We start from the raw sequence: 22,897 nt of genomic DNA, 5'->3' as shown, positions 1-22,897 counted from the left end.
GTCTTCCAAATGGACAATGACCCCAAGCATACTTCCAAAGTTGTGGCAAAATGGCTTAATGACCACAAAGTCAAGGTTTTGGAGTAGCCATCACAAAGCCCCGACCTCAATCCTTTGGAAAATTTGTGGGCAGAACTGAAAAAGCGTGTGCGAGCAAGGAGGCCTACAAACCTGACTCAGCTACACCAGCTCTGTCAGGAGGAATGGGCCAAAATTCACCCAACTTATTGTGGGAAGCTTGTGGAAGGCTTCCTGAAACGTTTGACCCAAGTTAAACAATTTAAAGGCAATGCTACCAAATACTAATTGAGTGTATGTAAACTTCTGACCCACTGGGAATGTGATGAAAAAAATAAAAGCTGAACTAAATCATTCTCTCTACTATTATTCTGACATTTCACATTCTTAAAATAAAGTGGTGATCCTAACTGACCTAAGACAGGGAATTCTTACTAGGATTAAATGTCAGGAATTGTGAAATACTGAGTTTAAATGTATTTGGCTAAGGTGTATGTAAACATCTGACTTCAACTGTGTGTATATATAGTGCATTTGGAAAGTATTCAGACCCCTTCCCTTTTTCCACATTTTGTTACGTTATAGATGAATCTTGATGAAACCAAGATTTAACTCTTTGGCCAGAATGCCAAGCGTCACGTCTGGAAGAAACGTGGCACCATCCCTACAGTGAAGCACGGTGGTGGCAGCATCATGCTGTGGGGATGTTTTCCAGTGTCAGGGACTGGGAGACTAGTCAGGATAAAGGGAAAGATGAACAGAGCAAAGTACAGAGCGATCCTTGATGAAAACCTGCTCCAGAGTGCTCAGGACCTCAGACTGGGGTAAAGACCCTAAGCACACAGCCAAGACAATGCAGGAGTTGCTTCGGGACAAGGCTATGAATGTCATTGAGTGGCCCAGCCAGACCCCGGACTTGAACCCAATCGAACATCTCTGGAGAGACCTGAAAATAGCTGTACAGCGACGATCCCTATCCAACCTGACAGAGCTTGAGAGGATCTGCAGAGAAGAATGGGAGACACTCCCCAAATACAAGTGTGCCAAGCTTGTAGCGTCATACCCAAGAATACTCGAGGCTGTAATCGCTGCCAAAGGTGCTTCAACAAGGTACGGAGTAAAGGGTCTGAATATTTATGTAAATATGATAGCTCATTTTAAATAAATTTGCAAAAATGTCTAAACCTGTTTTTGCTTTGTCATTATGGGGTATTATGTGTAGATTGAGGAAAAACATGTTTTTTAATACATTTTAGAATAAGGCTGTAAAGTAATATTGTGGGGGAAATCAAGGGATTCTGAATACTTTTCCGAACGCACTATATACAAATAGTTTGATTAACAAAACACTTAAATTAAAACAACATGTCATTATCTAACATAAGTGTTTTTCCTGGTGGTTAAGGTAGGGGACAGGAAAGACAATTTTCGTAGGATGACCCGGATGGCAAGTCCAACTATGCAGGGAGAAACAAAAGCCTTTTGAACACTGACATGCTTCGACTGGCTGCTTTGTACTTTTATAAGCACATTACCTTCATTTTCCCATTTAAAAAAGACAAGCACAAAACTTTGGGGTTTCACATAGCATACCTTAATGGGAAGAGAAAAGACAAGCAGAGAGACGCCAACTAAAAGGTAGGTGTTAGATGTTTTCCTAACAAACCTTAATGTGATGAGGGCTTAGTGTAAGGCACAGGAGACTTTCGAGGGAATAGAGGGGCTGTTTAAGTACTGGGACGATTCACCTCACTGCAGTAGAAGCCATATTCTACTTTCAGCAGAGAGCTAGCGGAGCTTAGATCATTGTAAGATCATTTGTATAGAAATACGTGATAGATGTGTGACTAGGGGGCATGCAGTTGTCAAGTTGATAACAATTTGACCTTAACCTCTACCTTGTCTTAACTTCAAGGGTTTGAAGTCTTCACTTTTTTCCATTCCCTCCTGCTTTGGCTTTTCCTCCCTTGGAGTATTTGGCTTCCAGGTCAGACAGGAAAGAGTTCAAATTCTGCTCTCTGGACTTCTGCTTTTGCTGTTAACGCGACAAAAATACACACCATTAATGCTGTACCTGAACCCCTAAAACAGTCACCAGTTAAGATCTTGGTTGTGTGATTCAACTTACCTTTAACATCATTACAAGACTGTCATCAGCATCATTGAGTCCCATCTCTCTCTGCCTCTCCTCAGCTTCTTGTCTTTCTTCATCAGCCTGGAAGAACAAAGTATTCTCACAAATATGAACTAAAAATAATTACCAACAGAGGAAGTGAGTGTGTACAAGTATTTGTATAAAGCACACTGTACCTTATGTTTGCGTGTTTTCTTCTTCCTGGTGCTCTCCTGGGTGAAAGCAGGGTAGGCCGTGAGCTCCCCTGCCTGGATGGCTGTCTGTATAAGGGCTGTGATCCTGGGCTCGTCCTCCTGAGAGCAGCACAGGGCTGAGGCCATGATGGCGTCCATGTTCCCCTGGTGCTGCAGGTAAATCTGCATCACATCCTGCCTCTCCTCCTCCGTGCCTTTGTACTTCCTCTCAAACTCCTGGATGTCCTCCAATGTGATCTAATGAAGGAGAGATGGTTGTTAGAACAAATTCTAATTGTGACATTATACTGGGTGTTTGTTATTTGCTTCCAGGCGGATAAAGGAAGTCAAGAAGCTGGGGAGATACAGAGGAAGATGGTACTGGGTGATGCTGATGACAGTCTTGTAATGATTAAGGTACATTACTCAAAATTACACACGTCTAGTGACTATTTTATGGCTAAGGTATGAAAAAGAAAAGTTCTCTCAGGAGGGCCTAAAAAGTAAATACGGTGTATGGTGAAGATGTTAATCAGCTTTAGATAGTTATATAGTTAGGCTACCTTAGGGAACAGCAACCTCCAGTACTCCTCCCAGCATTGGTCCTGCTGCAGTGAGTCAGATTCCTCAGCCACAAGTCCCTGCTCATCATACATTGCCCTCTGCTCCTTGTCACTCAACACGGCATATAACTTCCCAAGCACCTGAAAGAAAGGGGTAAATACAGTAAAATACAACTCTAGACAGTTAGCTAGGTGAACTAGGCTAACTGCAGATTTGAGTAGGTGTTTTAGATGACACTTTCCCACCTGAAATTTCTCTGTTGCCTGCAAGTCTTCGGGAGCACGATCTGGGTGAACCCTGAGCGACACCTTGTAGTAGCTGTGTCGGATCTCTGCGTCTGTCGCCTCCTTGGAAACGCCCAGCACCCCATAGAGGCTGGAGGTGTTGAACAGTGCTTGACACTGGTCGAGTAGCCACATCCCGATCTGTCAACTTTAGGTTAAAAGGGAAATCTGCGATTGAAACTATGAAATAACACATATCGAATCATGTAGTAATCAAAAAGGTGTTGAACAAATCTCAATATATTTAATTTTTGAGATTCTTCAAAGTTGCCACCCTTTGCCTTCATGACAGTTTTGCACATTCTTGGCATTCTCTCAACAAGCTTCATGAGATAGTCACCTAGAATGCATTTTAATTAACAGGTATGCCTTCTTAAAAGTTAATTTGTGAAATTTCTTTCCTTTGTGTTTGAGACAAATCAGTTGTGTTGTGACAAGGTAGGCGGGTATAGAGAAGACAGCCCTATTTGGTAAAATACCGAGTCCATATTATGGCGTGAACAGCTCAAATAAGCAAAGAGAAAAGACATTCCATCATTACTTTAAGACATGAAGGTCAGCCAATGAGGAAAATTTCAAGAACATTAAAAATGTATTCAAGTGCAGTCGCAAAAACCATCAAGCGCTATGATGAAACTGGCTCTCATGAGGACCGCCACAGGGAAGGAATACCCAGAGTTATCTATGCTGCAGAGGATAAGTTCATTAGAGTTACCAGCTTCAGAAATGGCAGCCCACATAAATGCTTCAGAGTTCAAGTAACAGACACATCTCAACATCAGCTGTTCAGAAGAGACTGCGTGAATCAGGCCTTCGTGGTCAAATTTCTGCAGAGAAATCACTACTAAAGGTCACCAATAAGAAGAAGAGACTTGCCTGACCTCCACAATCACCCGACCTCAAAACAATTGAGATGGTTTGGGATGAGTTGAACCTCAGAGTGAAGGAAAAGCAGCCAACAAGTGCTCAACATATGTGGGAACTCCTTCAGGACTGTTGAAAAAGCATTCCAGGTTAAGCTGGTTGAGAGAATGCCAAAATTGTGCAAAGCTGTCATCAAGGCAAATGGTGGCTACTTTGTTTAACACTTGTTTGGTTACTACATGATTCCATCTTTAAAAATATTTGTATATATTTCACCTTTCTTTAACCAGGTAGGCCAGTTGAGGCAAGTTCTCATTTACAACTGCGACCTGGCCAAGATAAAGCAGTGTAACAAAAACAACAACACAGAGTTACACATGGGATAAACAAACATACAGTCAATAACACAATACAAAACTATATGTACAGTGTGTGCAAATGTAGTAAGATTAGGGAGGTAAAGCAATAGGAGAAATAATTACAATTTAGCATTAACACTAGAGTGAGATGTGCAGATGATGATGTGCAAGTAGAGATACTGGGGTGCAAAATAGCAAAACTAAATAAAAAAAAGTGTTGAATGCTTCACTATTATACTACAATGTAGAAAATAGTACAAAATAAAGAAAAACTTGAATGAGTAGGTGTGTCCAAACTTTGAATAGTACTGTATATACAGTTGAAGTCGTAAGTTTACAAATACTAGGAGTCATTAAAATTCGTTTTCAACCACTCCACAAATTTCTTGTTAACAAACTATAGTTTTGGCAAGTTGGTTAGGACATCTACTTTGTGCCTGACACAAGTAATTTTTCCAACAATTGTTTACAGACAGATTGTTTCACTTATAATTCACTGTATCACAACTCCAGTAGGTCAGAAGTTTACATACACTAAGTTGACTGTGCCTTTAAACAGCTCGGGAAATTCCAGAAAATGATGGCATGGCTTTAGAAGCTTCTGACATCATTTTAGTCAATTGGAGGTGTACCTGTGGATGTATTTCAAGGCCTACCTTCAAACTCAGTGCCTCTTTGCTTAACATCATGGGAAAATCAAAAGAAATCAGCCAAGACCTCAGAAAAACTATTGTAGACTTTCACAAGTCTGGTTCATCCTTCGGAGCAATTTCCAAACCCCAGAAAGTACCACGTTCATCTGTACAAACAATAGCAAGCAAGTATAAACACCATGGGACCACGCAGCCGTCATACCGCTAAGGAAGGAGACGCGTTCTGTCTCCTAGAGATGAACGTACTTTGGTGAGAAAAGTGCAAATCAATCCCAGAACAACAGCAAAGGACCTTGTGAAGATGCTGGAGGAAACGGGTACAAAAGTATCGATATCCACAGTAAAACAAGTCCTATATCGACATAACCTGAAAGGCCGCTCAGCAAGGAAGAAGCCACTGCTCCAAAACCTCCATAAAAAAAAGCCTGACTACGGTTTGCAACTGCACATGGGGACAAAGATCGTACTTTTTGGAGAAATGTCCTCTGGTCTGATGAAACAAAAATAGAACTGTTTGGCCTTAATGACCATTGTTATGTTTGGAGGAAAAGGGGGGGGGGGGGGGGGGGGGGGGGGGGGGGGGGTTGCAAGCCGAAGAACACCATCCCAACCGTAAAGCACGGGGGTGGCAGCATCATGTTGTGGGGGTGCTTTGCTGCAGGAGGGACTGGTGCACTTCACAAAAAAGATGGCATCATGAGGATGTGGATGTATTGAAGCAACATATTAAGACAATTGAAATTAAAGCTTGTTCACAAATGGGTCTTCCAAATGGACAATGACCCCAAGCATACTTCCAAAGTTGTGGCAAAATGGCTTAAGGACAACAAAGTCAAGGTATTGGAGTAGCCATCACAAAGCCCTGACATCAATCCTATAGAAATGTGTGGGGAAAGTGTGTGCGAGCAAGTAGGCCTTACAAACCTCTGTCTCAGTTACACCAGCTCTGTCAGGAGGAATTGGCCAACATTCACCTAACTTATGGTGGAAGGCTACCCAAAACGTTTGACCCAAGTTAAACAATTTAAAGGCAATGCTACCAAATACTAATTGAGTGTATTTAAACTTCTGACCCACTGGGAATGTGATGAAAGAAAGAAAAGCTGAAATAAATCATTCTCTCTACTATTATTCTGACATTTCACATTCTTAAAATAAAGTGGTGATCCTAACTGACCTAAGAAAAGGGAATTTTTACTAGGATTAAATGTCAGGAATTGTGAAAAACTGAGTTTAAATGTATTTGGCTAAGGTGTATGTAAACTTCCCGACTTCAAGTGTGTGTGTGTGTGTGTGTGTGTGTGTATATATATATGTGTGTGTATAACTAAGGGCTGGAGAAATGTAACCACATAACGTTATAGCCAATGATTCTTGAAGAATATAACTTATACATCACTCATGAGCTTAGTTCAACTGCTATACCCCATCAGAACCCAAAATACAATATTGTTTAACTCCATTGTTTGTAAACAATGACATTTTAGGCTAACACTGTATAGCGTCAAAACATGATTAAAACTGCAATTGTATTCCCGTTGATGTTCAGTCCTTGTAGCTACTGTATGTATGTATGCATGCATAGCTAGTTTTGTCCATCAATTTTGAGTGGTTCGCTTACGTACTTCGCTACATTTCTCCAGCCCTCTTGTTTACCAAAACAGTGGCATTGTCGCCCTTTAAAAAAAAAAATGCAGTGCAGAAAGCCCCTGTAAATTATTTCAAAACAATTATTGCCTGCACACGTTATTTGTAATAGCGTTTTAAAACCTCTACCTACCTTGAAACCTTCCTCTTTATCAAAATGGTGGATATCTGGTTGAAAGCTTCACTTGCTTTGTTTACAAAATTTGGCGCGCTGTCCTGTCAACGGAGTGTACGTAGCGTAAACGCACCTTTTTTTTAGCGTGTTACGTTTGTGTGGCTTTCACTAGTTACCACATCCGCAAAGTCTATCGTAAAAGAGAATGAAAAACGTGCTTAATATGTCTTAATTTACGGTTAGTGTTAGGCATACAGTTAGCAGTTTGGTGAGGTTAGGTTAGGTTAGGTTAGGTTTCAAATCTCATTTTTAGAAGATACCTGTTTTTTACATGGGCGGGGTTTATGACTTTGTGACTGTGGTAACTATTTGTGTCAATAATTTTAGGCACAGGTTGATTAACACCCATTCTGTCTGTTGAAGCAGGTACAGTGACTTAGCGAGTGGCGGGGTGGTCGGGCACAGCATCAGTAGCTGTGCCACTAGATATTCTGGGTTCGAGTGAGTCCGGGCTCTGTCGTATGAAACGCCGTTTGGGTCTTAAAGCACGTGGTCAAAACGCCATTGGTGCGGCTGGCTGTGTACCCAGTGGCAATATAATTTGGCTACCTGTTCCCACCTTCAAACACACAAGAGACACCCACATCAAACCACACCCAAAAACCAACTCAAGTTTGAATTCAGACATGGCCGCTAGCATTTCTTAATGAGGTCAAATCAGGAAGTGCAGTGATCTCTCAATCATTATTGCCTCTATATCAATAATATTGTCATCGAAAGTATTTTAAATCATGTTCTTTAGATTTGAGATATTTTTTTATGATCTTTAGTCTTACTCTTTAGTTTTGTAGTAATCATCCAAGCAGCCTAGAGATAAATAAATGCAAGTTAGTATAGGGTAGGGGTGTGTTGATCTCAATTTGTTTTCTCAACTAACTAAGCAGAGACAAGTCAACCAAAAGAGGATAGTGATGAATGTTGATACCAGGATACAGATACCTAATGTGTGTTTATTGATGTATAGCACAATAATACATCAACGACAATGAAGCTAGTCGCTAACAAATTTTATCTACTTCATGCGAAAGCAGAACACAAGATACACATTAACTTTGCGCTAAGCATCAATAGATTACCCTATCTGTGTTTTAAGCCTGTAGAATATTGAAACAAAACAATGCAGCACTAAATATATACTGTAGGTTATTGCCCTCTCCCCATTGCAAAGTATAATCAAATCTCTATCTGCTTCTGTTGCATATCTTTTGGCACAGTCTTCAATGAAAATTTGTATTAATCAAAAACTTAGATCCTCCTTTGTACTCAGTCACACAATTAGTACCTGGACAACTGGCACATCATCAACAACTATAAACAAAAAGACAAAAAGCACAGGTTACTGAAATGGAATGAATTTTGCTGGTGTGCAGTCGCCCCTCTGCTACTCCTACCCAATCCATGAGTACCAGTGTTCAAATGTGACCACTCTTCACAGAGTGTACCACATTTCTTAACAGTCTCCCTCGTAGTAGAATGACTTTTTCATGGTAAGTCTTTGTAAATCACCTCTTTGTTAAGTCCAATGCTGCTGCAGACTGAGACTAGGAGTGGGCAGCAGCTCAGCACTCCTTCCTGGTTCTTACTGTCTTGCTGCTGTACTTTATGGGGATCCCCCAGCGTCTCATTAGATAGACATCAAATATGTAGGCCACCCCAGGCTCCAGGCCTCCGATCACAGCAGTCGTGACAGCCCGTCGAGGGTTGAGCTCCTGGAAGTATTTACACAGGACCCTCTCAGTGTCCGACCGTGACTCAGGCCCCAGGCAGGGTGCCGTGCCTCCCTTCTTACCTCCCCCCTTACCCAGCCTCTGGCGGTACACGCAGTAAAGGCTCCTCTCCTCTGTGCCCATCCAGGCCAGGGTGACAGATTCACAGCTCCTGAGCCTGTTGAAAGACTTTATCTGCAGAGTGGAGGGGAGCGAAGGTATCCCTTGACGATGGTAAGTGGAGGACGCCTGCATCTTAACAGAGGCCTTCAGCACTCCTGGAGCAGCTTGTCTGGGAGCCGCCGTTCCCTCTTTCTCCAAGTGGATGAGGTAGGAAGGGCTGCCCTGGAGCCAGATCTGAGCAAGGTTTTCTCCCACAGCCTGGGAGCTGAGCTCTTTGCCCTTGCTGGAAACAGTGATGTTGATCTTCTCACTGCTTTCGCAGCTCTGTAGAGTGAGCAGGCCACTCTGTTGCCAGCCCCGGGGGCGGAAGCTAAAGAATTCCCCAGAGGTTGAGCCTCCATCCTGGAAGGTCACCCACCGGAGCTCCCCTTCCCTAAGTGGTGTGATAGCTGGTCGGGCCTCCTCGTGTGTTTGAGCGAATGTTCCAGTATATGCGGCACTGGTTCCATTTAGCCTGTCAATCAAAAAAACGTCAAAGTAGTATTGCGTGTCAGGGACGAGCTCAGAGACCGTGCACACGCTCTCTGTTCCCTTACAAACACATTGAAGATGACCATAGTCGTCACGGAGCGCAGCGGGTGACTGGAGCTCAGTGTCAGCATCCCACTGCTGCCACCACCAGTCTTTGAGAATCGGCCACACAGTTACTTTCCTCTGTTTGTCCTTCTCCCTTTTCTTGTCTTTCTCCCGCTCCTTCCTGATGCCCTCCTGGGCGGCACAAAGGTTGCGGTAGTTGTGTTTGCGATTGACGAGGACACAGTAGTCATAGCTGCGTTGGGTGTGCAGCCTTTTGAGGGGGGCACTGGGGGCCCAGCTGAGGGTGACACTGGTCATTCCTACACCCAGGGTGTGGACACGGGAGTCAGAGGGAAGCTGTGGGAAGGCCCAGGAGGTCCCAGAGCCCTCATGGAGGTACACAGTAGCCCTGGTGTCCTGGTCCTTGGACCGCAGCCTGAGGATGTAGATAGATGCTGGGGCGTACGAAGGACCTGTGTAGGTGTTCATGGCGTTGCCAGTGTAGGTGTGTATCTTGGCTTCAGTTCCAGGTCCTCTCCACCACACCTCTGGCATACTCTTCTTGGTACTCCCTGTGCAGAAAACACTGTTAAGCCACAGGTCATGAATATTCTGCCTCCTACATGCACACAGTGCCACACACAGACTTACACTAACTAGACAGAACGTGCTCTCACAGTCATTGAAGATAGTAATACAGTTCTATATTCATCTTGATTACTTTTAATTCATACAATACTCAACTATAATCAATTAAGTGCTAAAAAGAGTTTACCTTATTCATATGAACCCCTTTTCACCATAAGCATTTATAGTTTCTCCTGACATAAAGGGGAACTGCACCTGCTGAGTTGGCCTAGTTTTTTGGCTTGCGCCTCAAGAAATGCTGGTGGCATTGAGTCACTGATGTGATCATTCTATCCGGTTTTGCGTCCCCTTTGGCCTGTGCGGTGGGGAAGAACTTTGTGGTCTTTATTCCGCCTTTTCTCAGGGTACTAAGTTAGTGATATCACTTTGGTGTGGGCTGTGCTTTGGCAAAGTGGTTGGGGTTGTATCCTGCCTGGTTGGCCCTGTCTGAAGGGGCCACAGTTTCCCCCCGACCCCCCCCCCTCGCAGTCTCCAGTATCAATGCTACAGTAGTCTATGTGCTGGGGGGCAAGGGTCAGTCTGTCCTATCTGGTGTAATTATCCTGTCTTATCTGGTGTCTTGTGTGATCTTAGGTATGCTCCCTCTAATTCTCCCATCTCTCTCACCGGACACACTGCCTTGTCCCAGACCTGCTGTTTTGACCCCCCCCACCCAATCTACCGCACCTGCTGTCTCGACCTCTGAATGCTCAGCTATGAAAAGCCAACTAACATTTCCTCCTGAGGTGCTGACCTGTTGCACCCTCTATAACCACCGGGATTAGTATTTGACCCTGCTGGTCATCGATGAACGTTTGAACATCTTGAAGAACGATCTGGCATTAATAGCCATGTACTCTTATAATCTCCACCCGGCACAGCCAGAAGAGGACTGTCCATCCCTCAGAGCCTGGTTCCTCTAAATTTATTTGTAAGTTCCTGCCTTTCTTGGGAGGTTTTCTTAACCACTGTGCTTCTACATCTGCATTGCTTGCTCTTTGTGTTTTTAGGCTGGGTTTCTGTATAAGCACTTTGAGACAACTGCTGATATAAGGGCTTTATAAATAAATGGGATTGACGGCCATGATCGAAGCCAAACATGAGTTGGCTTGGAGGTGTCGTTTGATGTGGTGTATCCTTTCCACCACCAAGACACTCATCTGACAGAACCTTGCCCGCAGCCGTTTCCCCCAAACTCAATCACAACAAACCTCCTGCAGGTTGAGCTCAATAACTACAGGCAGATGGTCAGATGCCGGAGGAAGTTTTGAATAGGTCAGTATCCTACAGAGTGACATGGGAAGAATGCAATTGCTGAATTTATGTAGATATTCTAAACTAAGAGTTTTGATCATTTTCAAAAGTAGTAACAGGCCCATGTAGAATAAACAACCCATCACATAATAAATAAAACATTCAGAGTACAGATTATTGCATGGGACAATATACAAACCTTACCGAGGAAGATCATTTGAAAAATACAATTGAGTAAATGTATACAACTGTTCTCAATTTTATTTGTTGTGGTGAAAATCTAATTTTACAGATTTTTAAGGTCGTCATTAGATTTGGGGTCGGCAGTGGGTGTCCCCGCTGAAAACGTTTTAATACCACTGCCATAAAAGCAGTGTTCAGCTAACATAACAATGTACACCTTTCATTGTCATTCCCAGGTGATACAGATACTGTGCCTATTGGTATTTTGTCTGGTGGTAATGGGGCTACCTTGGCAAACATGTCAAGTATGGTCATACCTTTCTGTGTGTTATACTGTATATAACAGGAGTTCCCTGATCACAGTGCAGAATACACAAGGTTTTGTCTCTCCCCATATTGACTGAAAGCATTCAATAACAAACAAAAAAGACAATACAAATAAGTTGTGTCTAGTTACATTTTAATGCCGAGTGCCAGGTCTCCATTCAAAAACATCAGTATCAAGCCTGTCTGTCAGTCTGGACTTCATCACATAATCTTGCAAGTCTACATGTGCTGGCTCCATACATGTTTCTGTGAACACATAGTTCACATCCGACACACAAACAGGTTTTATGTAGAACTTTGAACAGGTCAGACTAAACCTACGTGAGTCTGGTCTTGCCATCGACGACCGTTGGTGAGCAGGCAAGAGGTGAGGCGAGGTCTTTGCCAGAGCCCCATTGATGGGCATAGCAGCATAGATCAGCTCCTGGCCCCTTATCAAAGATACTGGTTGGTCACACACGATTACAATATCAATGGTGGGTATGACTAGCCTGGTGGAACCAACCTGATCACTGCGTTCACCTTTCTATTTCACTTCAGATATCCTAAAATGTGAAGTGAAGTAGAATGATGAACACAGCGATCAGGCTGGATCCACCAGGCTAGGTTATACCCTGGACACTACATGCATCTAAGAATTAGAAAATAAGCAACAAATAATTTCAGTTTACATAAATTATGTTTCAACATTTGGGTTATCAAATGTATCATGAAATAGGTTACCTTCTGTATTTGTACAGAAGATGACCCTGTGAAAGCAGTTGCCGCCGATAGGTGAAGGTTGCTAACCAGATACTTGCCAACATGTGATTGACTGTTCCATTCATAGGAATGCTCACAGCCAGTGTAACAGATGTGAAACGGCTAGCTAGTTAGCGGTGGTACGCGCTAAATAGCGTTTCAATCGGTGACGTCACTTGCTCTGAGACCTTGAAGTAGTGGTTCCCCTTGCTCTGCAAGGGCCGCGGCTTTTGTGGAGCGATGGGTAACGATGCTTCGTGGGTGACTGTTGTTGATGTGTGCAGAGGGTCCCTGGTTCGCGCCCGGGTATGGGCGAGGGGACGGTCTAAAGTTATACTGTTACACCAGGGCATGTCTGCATGATGCTGATGAGGGCCCCCTTGTTGGTCTTCTCTATGCTGCATGTTTGGCTGTAAACTGGACAGCTCTCGAACAACTGTAGCAGGCAATCTTATGAGGTTGTGTTGACAGGGAGGGCCTGTGACAGGGTGATATAATAGACAGCCAAGTAGTAAATTGCATTTTGTTCTACAGAAAGGACAAAGCTTTTTGCTAATGCACTTAACCAAAATGTATCTACTAATTGTATTTGCTTGGCTGGGGAATTAGCCTACAGCCATGTATTTTTTAATACAACTTTTCACATAACACACATTCCCTGTCGTTGTTGATGAAGCCGACTGTGTCATCAGTGCAGTAACACGGGCCACTATCAGAGGCCTCATGATGGCGTGTCCTTTTCATCGTTGAGGGAGAATGGCAACAGAGGTGTCACAAGAGTAATTGTGTCACATGACAACTTTTATTCTGAGGTCTTACCTTAGAAGCTGTGAAAATAACAGGTGAACTAAATTATTTTTGGAGGTCTCTACACCACTGCAATCACATTGCTGGGCATGTTATGATACCATCCTTTGCTCCTTTTGGTAGGTCCATTCATGACCAGGGGATCAGTCTGGCACCCAACTGTGCACTTTATCTAACAGAAAAACAGGGTCAAGGATTATCATCATCCCTCAATTATAAACAGAGCTCAAAAAATAACGTAAGTAATTTCATTTGGATCGTAATTCTGTTTTACAGATGTAAAACTGACTGGCTCCAGATTGGATCAGATTCAGGGCAGTTACGCCGTTACCCTATGCAACCAACTATATGACATATTTTGCTATGGCCCTGGGTTGGTTTGAGTTTGTTGCTGCTAGTCACTACACTGTTGTTGTCAGACATGAGTTAGCTAGTACCACCATAACTAGCTGCATTCAGTACCTATTTGTGCCCTACATGGGTTGCATCTCGTCTCTGGGGCTAATGTGACAGTTTCGTCTAAATTACACTAATTTAGAGCTGCATGGAAATATGACGACATTGTTAAAGTACGCAAATAATTATTAGGAAACAACTTTGCCATATTATGATGTCATCAAATTGACTTTAGAGCGATGCCAATGTTGTCATTACTGTTACTAGAAAAGTTCGTCAAAGATAGCTAGCAATGCTAACGTTAGCTAGCTAAAATATGGTGGTTTCCTCAATCTTAGTTGGCTGGCTATCTGGTGACATCAGAATCATGACAAAAGGTGTTGCTACTAATTATTTGCCTTCTTTTGAAATGTTATCATGTTTCCAAGCCAAATCCGAGTTGTACTGCGGTAGGCTAACGTTAGCTTGGTACCTAACTAGTTAGCTAAAGTCAGCTATGCTAGCGATCACAGTGATAATGATGATCAAAATATACATCACCAGCAGTCTATGGTCTAGCTACCGGTATACTCACCACCACTGGAGACCGCAATAAACTCCAACCACCTATTCCGCGTGATAGGTTCCATCCGCAGGGCATGCAAAAAACATAGTTGTTGGCTGTGCAATCCGTATTGAGCTTTTCACGCAGTGATCCTTTGAACGCGTTGAGGGCGATGAAATAATGAAGCCACATTCAAGGAAGGGAAGTGACGTGGGCGGAGGGGCGATGTGCACGTGGAGCTTGGAAAAAGGGGGCATGATATGTTGACATTGTAATCCAAACCCAACCGTCATTTACTCGCTGTGAAGTACGGAGGTTTCACTCCGTTTTAGACGATACTGACTTTATTACCAAATGTATCCAATGTACACTTTTTAGTCAATTTCAACAATAGAATAAATGTTTCTGACATCAATGCCACACATACTGTTTTCAAAGGGATTCCTGGGTTTTAGGGGCAGTTACTCTTTATTACTGAAAGTAAAGGGTACCAAATGTTACACAATCAAACTGAATAATTTAGGCATAGGTTGGGAAGCCACACTGAATGATTTACACTGAGTGTACAAAACATTAGGAACGGCTTCATAGTATTGAGTTACACCCTCCTTTGCCCTCAGAAAAATACTCATGTTTTGTACACTCAGTGTATGTGTCGCTATTAACTTCATAAAGCTGTCTGTCCATCTAGAATACCCACTGATTTTAACTAAGCAGGCTGGTGAGGGTCATGGAGGATGTTCATTGCTGGCCTAAATAGGCAACTTTTGTGTTTAATCGATGTACCATTTTTTTTTGTTGATGCACAACTATAGATTAATATAACATTTAAATTAATGTAGTTATGTAGCTTAGATTTATCTCTTCTTTATTTTGTCACTCAAGTTATATCTTTGCAACTCTTGAAGAGGTTTTCACCAGATATGCTCTATTTTGGGTTTCACTTAGCCCATAGCATCACAAATAAAAACTGCAGAGTCTGATCTTGGGCGTGAATATGATACATTTTCAATGGAATGCTAAAGGTCTTATTTAAGCTGAATTTCAGTTTATACTGTACAGGGTAGAACTTGCATGCCGTTCTGTACAAACCTATCTATTTCGCACTCAGTATATGTCTTATTTGAAATGGCAAATGTTTTAACTCTCTTATTCTCAAGTACTGGCAATACTTCAGTCTAATCTCTCTTACATTCAGGAAAAAAGTGTGACATTTAGATATATTACTGTCCTTCTTGCTTTGAAATTAAAGAAAGCAAAAGGTAAAATGCTTGGAAAGATTGTCCAGTGATATACTAAACCGGTTTTATTCAGTATCCTGGGCTCAGTACTGTGTGTGTGAGTAAGAGAGCGAGAGAGAGGAAAACAAAGATGTGGAAAGAGAGAACAAGACCAATTGATTGATTAAGTCTCTCCTATCTTGTAGACATTTATGACCAGGGTTAGTATTTTAATGGCCACTATGTCAAAAATAAATGTCTCCAGTTTGAATTGGATTGTGGTGTAATGAAACCGAATTGATATGAATATAAATTACATGTGAGAGGGTGTTGTGTGTAATTGCTTTTATTGTCTATCAGTGTTTCACACTCACAGTGCAGACTCTTAGGCGGTTTGTCCTTCAGGGTTCGGGCTTCAAGGGTCCACTCGACGGGGAGGTCACAGGGACTGACGGTCACAGACATCATCGCAACCTTCTTCTTCAGTGTGAAGTACAGCCTGCACGAAGATAGGTACCACACAAAAAAGGGATTCCACTTCAAACGTTTTCATGCCTTTTTTGTCCCACACTTAGAAAGGTACTGTAACATGTAGCCACCAAGGCATTTAAAACATGTACAAAATGTCTATCAGCTTTTTTCTCCATACACTGATAAACCCATAAAGTTAACAAGGAGAGGTCAACTAACAATCCGTGATGAACTTCCATGGACCTGCGCTGTACAGAAAGAGATCTCTTTGCTCACATCTCTACATTAGACCCACCACATCTCTGTGCTTAGACATTATAGTCTCCTTCTACAAGCTTATTGTTCATCGTCACAATAGAATTAGATTCAAACTCACCTACTGACCACCGGCTGATTCTGACATCATTATTTGATCGTCTTTGTACTGTCACCAGCATCACTCATCAAGGTGAGTCATTCAATATCGAGACGTAACGTAATTGACCTCTATGTTATCACAGCCACCAGAATATTTACTCTGCCCTTTGAAAAGTATCGTCCTTCTTTTACATGTATGTTCTGGATCAACTGCTACTGTGCTGCTGTTTCTCAACAGCTGTGCCATGCTAAAGTTGTGAAGGGTAATACTTGGATTAATTGATTGATTCATTAGAATCATCATTAGCAGATTTTTTTTCTCATTTTCTAAAAATGTTGTTTCATCATGCACAAATGCATCAATGGACAGACTGCAGCTCACACGGATGCCCAGATTCCAATTTACAGCTCCCAGTGTTAGAGCTCTACAACTGGCACTGATCAGCAGAGCCTGGGCCAAGTGGGCTGCTCTTCCTGTCCATGGGGCCACAGCACTGAACCACTGCCTTTCCAACAACTAAAGGAATGGCTATTAAGATTAAGGCTATCATTGTTGTTGCTCAAACCCAAGAAGAATTACACAGGAAATCACCATGTAGGTACCTTGTAATTATAGCCCTTTGTAGTGACAGTATAAAGTTGGACAAAGAAAGGATATTAAACAGAGGCCTCTCTTAAGTATTTCAATCTATGTCCAGGACATGGAACATAAACATTTAGTGTGCAATACTATCCACCTCCCCTGATGGGGTCTCTGTGCTGTACCTCCGGGTGCGTCCTTTGGGCAGATGTATGGTGGTGACCTTTCCATCAGGCAGCCAGGCGGTGGGGCGGAGTGGCACCTCGTTCTCAGGAGCCAGAGCTGAGTGTCCTTGGGGCCAGGGGGTGCCACAGAGGAGAGACACGGCCAGGCAGAGATGCCAGGCCATCGCTGCCATCATTCACACTCAGACACCACTATGCCGTCCCCCAGGAACTGAAAGAACAGGGGAAAGGTAAAAAGCATCCATCAGTTCCATCACATAGTTCTGCTCCTACCATTCATCAAGTACTAAAGAGGTCTAGCAGCAGATGATTCATTAATGTGAGGTAACATTTCCACTGTTCACACGGAATTATTCATGCAGGAAAGCAAACTGTCTTGCTATAATACTCTGGATCTGTATGGCGCAGCTTGACACGTGGTGTAAAATCCCTCATTGTATGACTTTCAAAGTGTGAGGTGAATTGCAAATATCACTCAGAAGTGGATTCCTTTGAATTTACTGTATATCTCTATTTATAGTAAGGTAGTTCAAATGGGTTTGTTCTCTAAATATAGGGTATTTTTTCATGGTCTTTTACATCCCTTATTATCGGAGAAAAGCAGCCAATTTACTTTGGATTGACGTAAACAACACCTGGAGGTGCTTTAGTATAATCCAATTGGAATACAGATTATTTTGACAACAGCAGACAAAGCTGCTAGAACTTTGAAACCGTTTTCAGATTGGGATGTTTTTTTCTTTCCTGTTCTCGCTGTTGTGATGATTTGTAGATATGATTACAGGTCTTGGCTCTTGTCTCCAGAGAGAAAATGCATTCGTTCAAAGTCACAGTCTTCAAAAACGTCCTCTTGTTGGCGTGTGTTTGTCAGCGTCAAGGCTGTGCCCTGCAGATCAGATGACAATCGTACATAAGCAGTAGGCAGATTCTTGATCAGGCCCTGGGACCTCCAAGTTCCACACCAACAACAGCTGCATCATTACAAAGTACGGAGGATCTCATTATCTCAGTAGAGGAGTGAGCAACCCATAAAGCTTTACAGGGAGAGAGGGAGATGGGGAGAAAGATAAATGAGAGAGGGAGGGGGTGAGAGCGAGAGAGACTAATGAGAGAAATGACAGGAGTGTAAGGACCTGGGATCCAGAGCAATAGAGAATGAGAGTAGGGGAAGGACATGGGGTCCAGAGTAATAGAGAATGAGAGGAGGGGAAGGACATGGGCCCAGAGTAATAGAGAATGAGAGGAGGGGAAGGACATGGGCCCAGAGTAATAGGGAATGAGAGAACGGGAACAACATGGGGTCTAGAGTAATAGAGAATGAGAGGAGGGGAAGGACATGGGCCCAGAGTAATAGAGAATGAGAGGAGGGGAAGGACATGGGCCCAGAGTAATAGAGAATGAGAGGAGGGGAAGGACATGGGGTCCAGAGTAATAGAGAATGAGAAATTGAGAGAGACTGTGACAGGAAAATAAGAGAAAGTGTGATGGAAGAAGACACACAAATTAAGCTAAGTGGTGTTGACTGCAGCTCCATGTCTAAAGAGCTTATAACTGGTGCCACATGCATACTATAAACCAGACCTCTGCCCCCCCCCCCACCCCACCCCCTCAGTCCCCTTCTCTATTTTTCTCTCTCTGTCCTCTTCTCTCTCACACACCCCTTCTCTCTCTCTGTCTCTCTGTGTCTTTCTCTCTCATTCAGACTTGTTTTTTCTCTAAATGTGCCTGCTAATAAAATATGCATACGTCTCCTCAGCAAATTACAGCCAAAAGGATAACCCTTTTTGGTTCCATATAAATGGTTCTACTTGGAACCAAAAGGGTATTTCCTGGAACGATAAAGGATTGTTCAAAGGGTTCTCCTATGAGGAAAGCCTAAGAACCCTTTTAGGTTCTATACAGCACCTTTTTCTCAGAGAGAGAGAGAGAGAGAGAGAGAGAGAGAGAGAGAGAGAGAGAGAGAGAGAGAGAGAGAGAGAGAGAGAGAGAGAGAGAGAGAGAGAGAGAGAGAGAGAGAGAGAGAGAGAGAGAGAGAGAGAGAGAGAGAGAGAGAGAGAGAGAGAGAGAGAGAGAGAGAGAGAGAGAGAGAGAGAGAGAGAGAGAGAGAGAGAGAGAGAGAGAGAGAGAGAGAGAGAGAGAGAGAGAGAGAGAGAGAGAGAGAGCATAGTGAACTTAACCAAAGCTCTCTATAAATACACTGCTTTACACACACGGTCCTCACGGACATTCTCCTGCCACAGGATTGGGGCATTGAGTTTATTATCATGTCTCTCTTTCTTCCTCCATCTCTCATTTCTGTCTCTCTTACAGTAAGTCGCTCCTATCTAATTTCTTTATTTTTGCTATCTCTAATCAGCCTTCACTGTGTCTCGGTGCACACAGGCCTGGAGTCAGTTTCAGAGTGCTCAGTCCTACTGTAAGTTATCAGTAGGGACACGGTGTCAGATGCCTTCTGTCCTAGACTCAGGGGTCCCATCTGCCTCCTGTGAGTGGGTTGGAGGGACAGATTAAATGGCGTGGGGGGGTGCATGATATGGCGAGGGGGTGGGAGGTGGAGGGTAGGGGGAGCTGGACCTTGATAAGATTTTACGGCTGTTTTTCTACCCCATTGCTAGTGTCTGAGTGTGTTAGCCCTCTCTCTCTCTCCCTCACATCCACCACCCCTTCTTTCTCTCTCTCTCTCTCTCTCTCTCTCTCTCTCTCTCTCTCTCTCTCTCTCTCTCTCTCTCTCTCTCTCTCTCTCTCTCTCTCTCTCTCTCTCTCTCTCTCTCTCTCTCTCTCTCTCTCTCACACACACACACACACACACACACACACACACACACACACACACACACACACACACACACACACACACACCCTTGCTGGATCTTCATTGCATAGGTCCTCTTTCCTTCTGCTATCACTTCCCACTACACATTCACACTTAGCAACTCTTATGGGGAACTAGAGGAACAGACTGAGATACAGGCTGACAGAGAGACACAGAGAACGAGGCAGTCTGACAGACAGGGAGCTAGACAAATGATTAACAAGCAAGCAGTCATAGTCAAACATACAATGGTTTAGAGGAAAGCTATGTAGAAAATGATGTAAATAAAAACAAGAAGAACGACATAAAAGCTTCACTATCTGCGTCATCTATTTGTCCCACCGACAACAAATGCAAAGTACTCCAAACCCCCACATAGCTTTCTCCAACCTCCTGAGACTGAGAGAAAAAAGGCTCTGATGTAGAAAACAAGTTTGAATAACATCCAGGCTTGTTTATCGATGTGAACATTTCAAGATGATGCACACACAGGCACTTGACAACGACAACATGCGTGTCCTTACCTCACAGTGCACTCCAGAGCAGAATACGAAGGATGAGAGGAGAGATGGACAAGAGGAGGATGAGAGACGGACGGGAGGAGGAGCTCGAGTCAACACTCAGATTGTTGTTGGACGCCCCCTTCCCTTCCTTGGGGTTTGCCTCCTGCTTTAATAGGTGTCTGGCTACCACAGCACAACTCCCAATGTGTGTATTCAGGTCCCAAGGCACAGTATTGGGTATCTGCAGGTCCCACTCAGTCACACGTGGAGCCTTGCTCTGTACGTGTCCTAGAAGATCTGTGATGGCTATGTGAATGTCAGCCAGTCCGTGAGTAAAGCTTATCTCTCTTCTCTCTCTTCTCCTCTCTTCTCCTCTCCTCTCCTCTCTTCTCCTCTTTTTCTCTCCTATTCTCCAGTCCTGTTCCGAGCTCACTGGTAAGTGAGCAGCAAGAATCGAACAGAGGTAGACACACGTGTGTAGTGTTAATGTGTGTGTGTGTGTGTGTGTGTGTGTGGGTGTCTGTTCAGACTGAGAGTGACTGAGTGAGTGAGTGGGTGAGAGTGAGGGGACGGATGGTGAGGTCGCAGAGTGGGGGTGGTGGTGAAGGGAGTGTGCAGAGGGGGGGGGGGGTTGTCAGGAGCAATGGCAGAGGATGGGGAGAGGGTGATGATACAAAACTTGCCCACATTAACCATTCGCTGGAGGATCTGATAAGATCTGTCTTGATTATGAACTGGGAGCTTGAGATCACATCTTGTTCTGGCCTTTGATTTGGTGCCAAGAGTTCCTCTAATTGACTATGAACACAAGAATAATGGCTTAACAGACAGAAGACATGTCAATGAAATACCACTGTGTCCACACCAGCCAGTGACAGTAGCACAACACAGTATAGAAGTGGGGCAAGCAATGTCTAAAGCCGGGAACTAGGTTGGAGTGGTGTGGTGTGAGGAGGTACGGAGCCACGTAGGGGACAAGTACAGCTCTCAGAGGAGCAAGAAGCACATTGATATCAGTGGCTCTCCAACCCCACCCAGCCTTCCCTCTCATCGCCACACAAAGACACACAATAGAGAGCCTCATGTAGGTACTCTCTGCTCTGGTCTTTAATCAATATCGTTTGCATTGTGTGCTACTCCCCTCTTTTTTTTCCCGCACCAGGGCTTTTCTGACCCATTCTTTAGCTACTTCAGCAAGGCTATTGAGGAGCTCTGAATGGCGCCAGTTCACCCAGAGGGGGTATTGTCTGTCATTATAATAACCTCAGAGCCCTCTGCAATATGGGGGCTTAAAGCAATACCTCCTGCAAATGTATTAATGAGAATATTAATGATCGGCGCAGTATCAAAATCTGTCACCTTTTTTAGGAAGGACCCCTCACCGCTGCTGAACTCTTTCTAAGCTATCAGCTCTCCCCCTATTTCTCCCTCCCTGGCCCACTTTAGAATCCCTCTGAAGTTTTAAAAGTTGAAAATCTGGCAGAGCACGATATAGCTGATGCTTTGAAGGCTAGATTCTGATTGACCTTTGGGGGTTATAGCCCATTTACAGCAGTATATTACATGTATTTCAGTGCTGCTGTTTAGTGGGGGGAAATGGATCAGCATATCCAAAAGTAATGTCAGGAAAGTATTCCTGTTCCAGAATCCACCTCTGTCGCCGTTGTATCTATAAGGTAACTCTGCTTGCCTGCTAGCCTATGACAGGTATACCAGGTCAGACACCCACAAAACGCAGAGCCTCTCTCCATCTCTCATTTTCTCTTTCTTTCTTTGGTGGGGTCTGCGACATCAGAGCTGGCCTGGATATTTCTTTTGATCTCACAGCTTTCCCTCTCTTATATTGCCCTTAATAATTTATCAACAAACAGTCACTGGACTAACTCTGTCCGCTGAGAGCGACAAAAACCAAGAGAGAAAATTTCATTTAAATAATTGCATGAAGGAAACTGCACAATTGCCACTTTCATTCATTATTTATGTCTGCTTACAAGTCATGCATAATGCAGGCACCGTCTTTATGACGATCATGTATTAAATTGAATTTTTTTAGGGTTGGGGGCTCAGTTGTACGGGACAAACAGCATGGTGACTGTTTGTAGAGTGACTGGATGTAGCAACACAGTGCAGTGACTGTGTTGTGGAGTGTTGCCTGGCCAGTGTTTGAGATAGAGATATTTGGCAATGTTAACATGTGTTTCCCATGCCAATAAAGCCCTTTAATTGAATTGAGAAAGAGAGAGAGATTGCTAGCTGACAACGGGTTAACAGGAATCTTTATTTTTAACAACGTATCATCACCAGCCACCCATCTGCTCCTGAGCTGGCAGAGGGTCCCTAGAGAGAGAGAGAGAGAGAGAGAGAGAGAGAGAGAGAGAGAGAGAGAGAGAGAGAGAGAGAGAGAGAGAGAGAAAGGGAGAGTGAAAGGGAGAGAAAGAGAGTGAGGGAGGGGGAAGACAGAGACATACACTATCTCACCATCTCAGATCAGATCACAACGGGGAGGGGAGAAGGTTGGGTTGGGGGATGTGAAAGATCTAGCTATACAACATCCAACATGTGACAACAGAAAGAGGAGAAGAAGATTGTAGGTGAGTGTGAGTAAGAATAGAGG

At 43.5% G+C, this 22,897-nt stretch overlaps 2 protein-coding genes across 10 annotated transcripts; both read right to left on the bottom strand.

Moving 5' to 3' along the window:
- Nucleotides 1-1,167: 1,167 nt before the first annotated feature.
- On the bottom strand, nucleotides 1,168-6,979 carry LOC110529567 (dnaJ homolog subfamily C member 9). Of its 4 annotated transcripts, XM_021611925.2 has the most exons (8): nucleotides 6,830-6,922; nucleotides 4,314-4,366; nucleotides 3,135-3,321; nucleotides 2,889-3,029; nucleotides 2,329-2,583; nucleotides 2,147-2,233; nucleotides 1,917-2,053; nucleotides 1,168-1,475 (listed from the first exon to the last, which is right to left on the bottom strand). In XM_021611925.2, exons 3-7 carry the CDS (start codon nucleotides 3,306-3,308, stop codon nucleotides 1,946-1,948), a joined length of 765 nt encoding a protein of 254 aa, XP_021467600.2. In that variant the 5' UTR covers nucleotides 3,309-3,321; nucleotides 4,314-4,366; nucleotides 6,830-6,922; the 3' UTR covers nucleotides 1,168-1,475; nucleotides 1,917-1,945. The 4 variants fall into 4 exon arrangements, with proteins under 4 accessions (XP_021467600.2, XP_021467586.2, XP_021467578.2 ...); XM_021611911.2 differs by lacking the exon at nucleotides 1,168-1,475 and having other exon boundaries at nucleotides 1,590-2,053; nucleotides 3,135-3,314; nucleotides 6,830-6,936; XM_021611903.2 differs by lacking the exon at nucleotides 1,168-1,475 and having other exon boundaries at nucleotides 1,590-2,053; nucleotides 6,830-6,921.
- Nucleotides 6,980-7,801: 822 nt separating this feature from the next.
- LOC110529556 (protein NDNF) lies at nucleotides 7,802-20,813 on the bottom strand. 6 transcript variants are annotated; one of them, XM_021611846.2, is made up of 5 exons: nucleotides 20,305-20,813; nucleotides 17,751-17,854; nucleotides 16,969-17,179; nucleotides 15,750-15,874; nucleotides 7,802-9,848 (listed from the first exon to the last, which is right to left on the bottom strand). In XM_021611846.2, the coding sequence occupies exons 3-5, from the start codon at nucleotides 17,142-17,144 to the stop codon at nucleotides 8,431-8,433; spliced, it is 1,719 nt and encodes a 572-aa protein (XP_021467521.1). In that variant the 5' UTR covers nucleotides 17,145-17,179; nucleotides 17,751-17,854; nucleotides 20,305-20,813; the 3' UTR covers nucleotides 7,802-8,430. The 6 variants fall into 6 exon arrangements, with proteins under 6 accessions (XP_021467521.1, XP_021467512.1, XP_036841490.1 ...); XM_021611837.2 differs by lacking the exon at nucleotides 17,751-17,854; XM_036985595.1 differs by lacking the exons at nucleotides 15,750-15,874; nucleotides 16,969-17,179; nucleotides 17,751-17,854; nucleotides 20,305-20,813 and adding exons at nucleotides 11,989-12,098; nucleotides 13,228-13,387; nucleotides 14,186-15,593.
- Nucleotides 20,814-22,897: the final 2,084 nt, after the last annotated feature.

Source organism: Oncorhynchus mykiss, chromosome 1, assembly GCF_013265735.2.
Source record: "Oncorhynchus mykiss isolate Arlee chromosome 1, USDA_OmykA_1.1, whole genome shotgun sequence".
Classification (NCBI taxonomy): Eukaryota; Metazoa; Chordata; class Actinopteri; order Salmoniformes; family Salmonidae; genus Oncorhynchus; species Oncorhynchus mykiss.
Note: the sequence above shows the minus strand (reverse complement) of the source record. Positions and strands in the feature narration are given on the sequence as shown.

What these genes read in the sequence shown, in the direction of transcription:
- LOC110529567 (XM_021611919.2), bottom strand. Translation starts at nt 3,308, where the DNA reads ATGTGGCTACTCGACCAGTGTCAAGCACTGTTCAACACCTCCAGCCTC. An exon ending in AGAAAACACGCAAACATAAG is followed by an intron (nt 2,234 to 2,328) that starts GTACAGTGTGCT and finishes TTGTTCTTCCAG; the next exon opens with GCTGATGAAGAAAGACAAGA. An exon ending in GTCTTGTAATGATGTTAAAG is followed by an intron (nt 2,054 to 2,146) that starts GTAAGTTGAATC and finishes TCGCGTTAACAG; the next exon opens with CAAAAGCAGAAGTCCAGAGA.
- LOC110529556 (XM_021611846.2), bottom strand. Translation starts at nt 17,144, where the DNA reads ATGATGGCAGCGATGGCCTGGCATCTCTGCCTGGCCGTGTCTCTCCTC. An exon ending in CCCAAAGGACGCACCCGGAG is followed by an intron (nt 15,875 to 16,968) that starts GTACAGCACAGA and finishes ATCTTCGTGCAG; the next exon opens with GCTGTACTTCACACTGAAGA. An exon ending in ACCGCCTAAGAGTCTGCACT is followed by an intron (nt 9,849 to 15,749) that starts GTGAGTGTGAAA and finishes TTTTCTGCACAG; the next exon opens with GGAGTACCAAGAAGAGTATG.